This window comes from Phacochoerus africanus, chromosome 2 (genome assembly GCF_016906955.1).
Source record: "Phacochoerus africanus isolate WHEZ1 chromosome 2, ROS_Pafr_v1, whole genome shotgun sequence".
Classification (NCBI taxonomy): domain Eukaryota; kingdom Metazoa; phylum Chordata; class Mammalia; order Artiodactyla; family Suidae; genus Phacochoerus; species Phacochoerus africanus.
Window position 1 is genome coordinate 182958766 of NC_062545.1, and position 8045 is coordinate 182966810.

The 8045-nt window shown below is 44.9% G+C and overlaps 1 protein-coding gene across 1 annotated transcript in view; it reads right to left on the reverse strand.

The window, feature by feature from the left end:
* Positions 1-7604, reverse strand: part of PYGL (glycogen phosphorylase L) — a 59283-nt gene extending 51679 nt beyond the window's left edge. The window contains exons 1-2 of the mRNA XM_047767308.1: positions 7121-7604; positions 682-783 (exon numbers count right to left, since the gene is read on the reverse strand). Coding sequence (XP_047623264.1) covers positions 682-783; positions 7121-7363 — 345 coding nt within the window. The 5' untranslated portion in view covers positions 7364-7604. The remainder of the gene's footprint in view (positions 1-681; positions 784-7120) is intronic.
* Between the last annotated feature and the right edge of the window lie 441 nt (positions 7605-8045).

The window sequence follows — 8045 nt, forward strand, 5'->3', positions numbered from 1 at the left end:
GCCAAGGACAAGAAGCAATTTGAACAGTCTCTCATTTAGAGTGCATTTTGCAAATACGTGTTTCTCCTTTCGGCCACATCAGAAAGGTTGGCTAAGGACTATTTTGGGTATGAAGATACTTAAAGCTCAGAGGAGAAACAGTTAAAAATGTTCATAAAAACAAATTAGGACATTAGGTCCAAGATCTCACTCTCCTCATTTAAAGAGGAAGTATATTTTACATCTCATTAAGCAATAATGTATGACAACAGAATTTTAAAAGCTTATTATTTTCAGATATTGCCTTGCTACATGAATAACAGTTAAACTTTGGTCATTTTAAAAAAGCAGATAGGAGCCCAAAGTAAAGCTTGAGATTCTTTACTTGTTAAAGGATAGCAGGGACTCAAGTACTTGTTAAAGGCTTGTTCAAGTGCTAATTTCCAAAATGCAGTTTGCTCTAGAATGCTGTCACAAACTGATTGCAGAAGAAAATTCTCACAAGGCAAAACTAGTTCTCTAACTATGTTCCTCTTAACCCAGAGATCAGGAGTCTGTAGTTTACATTTCTAATAGTTTGTAAGAGCCATGTCTATAGAAGGAATTTTTCACCTTTTTAAATGGGTGCTACATCCCCAAGGTTCCTGATTAAACTTGAAATTGAGAGAGAGAGAACACGAGAGAAATACAGACACCGTGTACCTGGTAAATGGCCTCGTCACAAGCATTCTGCAGGCCAAGGTTGATCATGGTGTTCTGCAATGTTCGGCCTATGTAAAATTCCAAGGAGAGGTAATAAACCCTCTGAAACAAGAAGAGAGAGGTTATGTTAATGCTATGAGGCCAGCCTTACTTGTCACCATAAAAACACAAAGTCTCCAATAAGAAACAAGATGGCAGGACTACTTTAACTCGGGTTCAAATGAGGCTCCTATAGAGGCATAAAGGGATAAAGAAAAGCACTATTGATAACCAGCTTTGGGAAAACAACTTTATATCCTAGTTTGGGCAATACTTTTTTAAAACTTTTTTAATTTTAATTTTTTTATTTTTTGCTTTTTACAGCCGCACCCGCAGCATATAGATGCTCCTAAGGCTAGGGGTCGAATCAGAGCTACAGCAGCCGGGCTACACCACAGCCACAGCAATGCCAGATCTGAGCAGTGTCTGTGACCTACACTGCAGCCCTAGGCAAAACAGGATCCTTAACCCACTGAGCAAGGCCAGGGATCAAACATTCGTCCTCATGGTTCCTAGTTGGGTTCGTTACTGTTGAGCCACAAGGGGAACTCTGGGAAATAGTTTTTATTTTATTTTATTATTATTTTTTAAATTAATTAACTTATTTATTTTATTACTCAAATGAATTTATCACATCTGTAATTGTATAATGATCATAACAATCTGATTTCACAGGATTTCCATCCCACAGCCCAAGCACATCCCCCCACTCCCAAACTGTCTCCTCCGGAGACCACAGGGAAATACTTTTTAAAAGTATCTTTTATCCTCAGGAAGGAAAAAAAACAAACTCATGAAACCAATTATATTCAATGTTTGCGTTTTTTTTTTTAAGTTTCCTGTTCATGAGCCTCATGAAAAAGCATATGCTTTGGGTAAATGGAAGTCAGACTGACACACAGAGCTCATCGTTCATTTGTAAAATGTTTATAGGATGAGGGTCAGGTGGGGTTGGCTGGGACCATCTCAAGTCATTCAAGAAACACAAAGATTAACTCCAGAGTTCCCGTCGTGGCACAGTGGTTAACAATCCGACTAGGAACCATGAAGTTTTGGGTTCGGTTCCTGCCCTTGCTCAGTGGTTTAACGATGCCCTGAGCTGTGGTGTAGGTTGCAGACGCATCTCGGATCCGGCGTTGCTGTGGCTCTGGCGTGGGCCGGCAGCTATAGCCCCGATTCGACCCCTAGCCTGGGAACCTCCATATACCGTGGGAGCGGCCCTAGAAATAGCAAAAAGACAAAAAAAAAAAAAAAAAAGATTAACTCCTTTAAGTTATACCCAGTGGCTACAAAGTATTCCTCCTTAACTGTTACTGCAAGTAATATTTTAGAATTAAAATTATTCTAGAAAGTCTATGAACTGGCAATAGTTCCTTCTACACAACAAAAGATTACTGGTGTTTGTTCTTGATGAAACAGGACATTTCTCTATCAGCTTAGAAACTGTTTGCCTTTGATACAGTAAAAGCCAGGTAAATACTACCAGAGTTGAAAGTAAAAGGAGCAAAGCTCAGACTTGCCTAAAACCCGTTAAAATACAGTTTATTAATTTAAAAAAAAAAAGGATCAGTGAGTAACATCATCAACCCCCTTTAAAAATCTTACTTTCCATATCAGTTCCTCTTTTTTCCCCACCAAACACAAAGCAACAAAAATCTGTATATGCATCAATATCAATAAAAAGTCACCTCAAATTTTAGGGACTCCCCCATTTCCCAACAGTAAGAACCCAAAAGAAAAGTATTTGGTCAACAAAAAATATTAAAGAAATAAATATAGATCAATATAAGAAACGTCTATTATATTTAACTCATGAGCTACACATATACACTTAAAATATTATATGAAAATGTCCAATTTAGAAATTTCACTTTTCCCTGCTTTCATTTTTATGAAACAATTGAATTCTAAGTTTTCATATGGATGGTCAACATGTCATCTAACACAGTTTTCTGAAGCACATTACCATTATTTTTATCCAAGTTGACTGAATATCTATAATGCTGTCCTTATTAGCTTATTAGCTTATTATATACCTTAGCATTAGTTGGGAAAAGGTGTCTTTCCTGGGGTAGATGTAGGCCAAAGAGGCAGGGTGCCACTCACCCTCCTACCCACCACCCCACCACCCACCATGCCCTTGTACTGCTGCATCACAGGAAAGAGTATCTCAAGCCACAAACATCCATTCACATAACATCAGGGCAGTTTTTTTTCATTCTTTCCTGTATGTATTTTCATGATCTCTATTCTATAACCACTATGTATTGCTTTTTACTTTTTAGTGATCTATAAAAAGCTTGCTTATATGTACAGTAATATATATGTATATTATATATAAATACAGTTATCCAACACTTGCAACTGTGAGATCACAGTCCCAGGAATAATAACTACACTGATGTTAAATTTCTTTGCCTCCCTTTAAGGATTCTAAGTTAGCAAGGACAAGACTTTTTAAGACATTTCAACTTCTTCCTTAAAAAAATGTTGCTGCTTCAAATGTAATAATTCAACACCTTGTTATATGACAGATTTTCCAAGGACATTAGTTTAATGTGAATTCCTATTTCCCTATAAATAATTTTTTGAGAGGCTGAGAAATTGAACCTTATATATTTGGGGATATAAAAAAAACCTTAAAAAATTGATCTCCCTCATCTTCTTAGTTAGTGGTCTCTAAACATTTAAAACATACTTCTGGTAGGAAAATATTTGAGCATCTCCAACTAGGGCTGCACTCGCAGCATATGGAGGTTCCCAGGCTAGGGGTTGAATCAGAGCTGTAGCCTCCGGCCTACGACGCCACAGCAAGGCAGGATCTGAGCCCCATCTGCGACCTGTACCACAGCTCAGGGCAATGCCGGATCCTTAACCCACTGAGCCAGGCCAGGGATCGAACCTGAGACCTCATGGTTCCCAGTTGGACTTCTTAACCACTGAGCCACAACAGGAACTCCTCAAAAGCTTTTAAAAATAAAATAAAGACATAACAATAAGCAATATTTTAAAAAGAATTTAAATGTGTTCCTAGCATTAATCAGAGGCCCTGATACTTCTAGAAAGGTGTATGGAATAGGTGGCAACACAACTGAGACCTGCAGGACAGGCAAGAGTTGAGCAGAGACATGTGGTGAAGGGTGCAGTGTGTTCAAGGCCCAGAGGTGGGGAGAACAGGGCATCAATGGGGACGGCAAATGGGTTTGTAGGAGAGTCAGGTAAATCTGGGGTGGGGGGGGGGTGGGAGAAAAGATGAAGGGACAGGCCCACCTGGAATGAGAAGGGACTTCAGGGCTTGATTAAGGACTGGCAGACAATGGGGGCAGTGTATATATCTAAGCAGAAAGCAGATGTACTGTTTTACAAAGCTTAATCAGATTATAATGCATACAATGAGATGGAATTGCAAACTCGAATGCCTTGGAGCCAGGCAGAGAAAATAAATACGTAAAGTTGGTTATAAAAAACAATGAGGAAGTTCCCATTGTGGCTCAGCAGTAACGAAGCCAACTAGCATCCATGAGGACTCAGGTTTGATCCCTGGCCTTGCTCAATGGGTTAAGGATCCAGCGTTGCCGTGAGCTGTGGTGTAGGTCGCCGACGCAGATCCCGAGTTGCGGCGTAGGCCGCTGTAGCTCAGATTTGATCCCTAGCCTTGGAACTTCCATATGCTTTGGGTGTGGCCCTAAAAACAAAGAAACAACAACAACAAAAAAAAAAAAAACAATGAGGAGTACTGGGCCAATAACTAGAGTGGACATATCCTGCCCGAAGGCATCGAAAATAAAACTGTTTAAAGATATCTCAGCAACCAAACAAAATAAGTCTGCTAGCTATATTCAGCTTGCATGCTGCCAGTTTAATCACTTCTGAGAAGCAAGGTAATCGCTTAGAAATCTACTTGATCGAGACCAGAGGCTAGGGCCTCAATTAGGCAGGGAAGGGAAAAAAGAGCAAAGTGGATAATTTCAAGGCAAACTGCAGAAATCAACAGAATTTGATTGATTCAGCAACTTGCTGAATGGGGAATATAGGAGGAAATCAAAGGTAAGACTGATACTTTGTATCTGGGTGACTGTCAGAAGGCAATGCCATTGAAATCAGTAAAACAGCAGATAGGGCAGGGTTGGAAGGGATGATGATTTGAGTTGTTAAAAACGTTGAGTTAAAAACGTTGAGTTGTTAAAAACGTTGAGTTCAAGGAAATAAGGGGAAATTTAGGAATATTCATTGAGCACTTACCAATGTAGGAATAGAGTCTGAAAAGGAATTCAGACTAGAAATCCAGATGTGGGATTCATCTGCAGTTACTAGAGAACAAAAGAGTTGGGAGAGAAGCTAGCACACACCTACTGACTCCCCTCTATTCCGAGGGCGGGGACCTTCTGTTACATGAGTGGCTGTCACAGAATAGACATATTAATAACACATATGGAATGGATTCTGTTCACCAGTATCACTATCAGAATACCTGGCTTATACCTGCACTCAAGTAGGAAAGGCCTGCCCAGTGCAGAAAAATGTCAAGAGAACAGGAAAACTAAAGTAACAGAGAAGTCCCTGGAGCAGAAACATAAGTGTATTCTAGTGTCAGCACTAAATGATTTGGAAGTGGGTGTATGGTGGAGGTGGGGGTTTAGTTTCTAAAATATGGCTTATCATCTCACCCTCCAGTTTAAAAACTTACAAAATTATTTATTTATTTATTTCAAGGGCACATCTGCACCTTATGGAAGTTCTAAGGCTAGGGGTCGAATCTGAGCTACAACTGCTGGCCTACACCACAGGCACAGCAACACAAGATCCAAGCTGTGACCTATACCACAATGCTGGATCTTTAACCCACTGAGCAACACCAAGGATAGAACCGGTATCCTCATGGATCCTAGTTAGGTTTGTTACCGCTGAGCCACAAAAAATAACTTTTGATGTAAGGTGCGGTCCCCTCCATCCAAATAAAAAATACAGTAAATATATGTATACATAAAGTGTTTTCTAAGGATGTCTTTTAGCAGTTGCTACCTTTGGGTAGAGGCCTCTGGGGTGAGGAAGTTACTTTCCATTTGAAAGCTTTGTTACAGCTGCAGTTTCTACTTTGAGAACTTTCTTTTGCTCAGAGGTTCTTTGAGCACTGGGAATATGAACTATTCTTTTTCATGCTTTAGATATTAAAAAAAAAAAAGCCAATAAACCTTTACATATATTTCCCACTGCCTCTAGGATCTACCCCCATCTTTCACGGTTTTCAATACACCTCCAACCAGCGTTTCCAGTTTCCTCTCCCAAGACTCACACCCACCCTCACTGCAGCTGCCAGCGCTGCTCTCTCACCCTGTCTCTGCACATCACAATCCCTCTGGTTGCCAAGTCCTCTTCAATTCTCCCCTTCCCAGATCGGCCAGGTAGAGTGTTCCTCCGTGACGGGGCAGCGTCCACTCCAGCCCCTGCGCAGTGGGTAGGGGTGGTCTGTGAACAGCCTGTTACAGCAAGTCTGTAGCCTGGCCCTGCACCTCCACCCCGCAGGACTCAAGTCACTCCAGGAGGTAGTTCTTCTGTGGTGCAGCGGGATATGGCATTGTCACTGCATTGGCTTGGTCGCTGCTGTGGCGCCACCGAATGAATCCCTGGCCTGGGAACTTTCACAAGCCGAGTGAGGCGGTCAAACAAGCAAACAAACAAAACAAAAAACAACAACAAAAGGGCTGCCAAGTCCTCCATGCCCGACTCCCAGGAACTGAGGAAAGCAGGGGAGGGGTGGGGACAGAGCTCTGATGGGGGAGAACTCTATCCTCCCTCTCCACCACACCCAGGCAGTGCCTACAGCAGGCCACCTAGTCCTCAAAGCACCTTCCTCCAACTCTGGCCCGCCTGCCCCCTCAGCTCCTACTGCCCTTTGACGATCTTTGTATTCGTCTCTCCTCCCTAAACATTCAGCTTCCCCGAGGCAAGGCATTAACCGCTTTGTTCAGGGCCTACTATCTGGGGCCTAGAACTGTGCCTGGCACCCAGGAGACGCCAGCTACCTCTGGATTAAAACCTTAAGAGTAGATGCACCAAAAAAGTTAATGAATTTAAGCAGAGAGGCGAGGGAGGCCTAGCCATCTACTCGGGACGGTCCCTGGGGGCGGGCAGAGCTGTGGTTTGGGTGAGATGACGCTCGGGGGGGGGGGGGGGTGTTAGCGGAGTGCCATATCTGTCCCCCGGGCTGCCCAGCCGCCGCCCAGACACTGCCCTGGACTTCCCGGGCAGCGAGAGCCGGGTTAGGAGAGGTCACAGCGAGGGCTCCTCCCAACGGCCCCGTACGCCGCCAGGACAGACGGCTGCTGGAGCGCGCGGCTCCGGAAGGGTGCGACCGGTGCATGGGCGGCAAGGAAACCACCGCGCGGCGCCGGGCTCGTACCTTGGGGCACTTCTCGTAGTAGTACTGCTGCGTGCGGATCCAGCGCCCCACCAGGTGGTCGCGCACTGTGTGCGCCAGCGCGAAGAAGTAGTCGCGGGGGGTGGCCACATTGCGATCCTTGACCAGCGTGAAATGCAGGTGTCGGTTGAAGCCCTTCTTCAGCTCGGCCACGTTCTCCACGCCCACGATGCCGCGGATGCTGATCTGCCGCCGCTTCTCCTGGTCTGTCAGGGGCTTGGCCATGGCGGCGGGCAGCGCAGCCAGCTGGACGCACGTCCCAAGGCGCCGGGTGGCAGGACAGGGGCGGAGCCTCTTCGCGCCGCAGGCCGCTTTTGAGTCTCAGGAAAGTTTGGTGTCTGCCCCTCCGCACGGCGCCGCCCGGGTTCCAGCTCCCACGACTGTCCGGCGCAGCGGAGGGAGGGCCGGCCCCTCCCGGGGCTCTGGGCGGAGCTGGGCGGTAGCTGAGGTCTGAGGGCGAGCGTGCTCAGCCTTCCTGCCTGGCTGGTGGCCAGGAGGGGCTGAACCCTCTTGGCGGCAGAAGGTGGGACCTTGGGTGACGCACAAGAGTGCGAGGCTCCCTTCCGGATCTGTGGATTATGTGTCTGTTGGGGCGATGCGGGGGAGCGGGTGGATGGGACATTGGTTCTGTCTCCTCACTCTAAAGTCTTGGGTACTAGAAGGATGTCAGTGTGTGAAAGCGTGGTAAGCAGATAAGGTAGGGAGCCCCTGGAGAAAGAGAACCAGGCACGGCTTTCTTGAAATAAAAGAAGGCATTTTTGGCCTAAGCCCCTTTGTGATGTAAGCTGCTAAGCCCTTGAATAGGTCTCAGTAACTATGGATAGTAAGGAAAATAAGAGAATGCAGGAACAAATGAAAGGCGGTCAAGAAACAGGAGGTCAACAATAAAACCGTCCAGTTCCTCCTC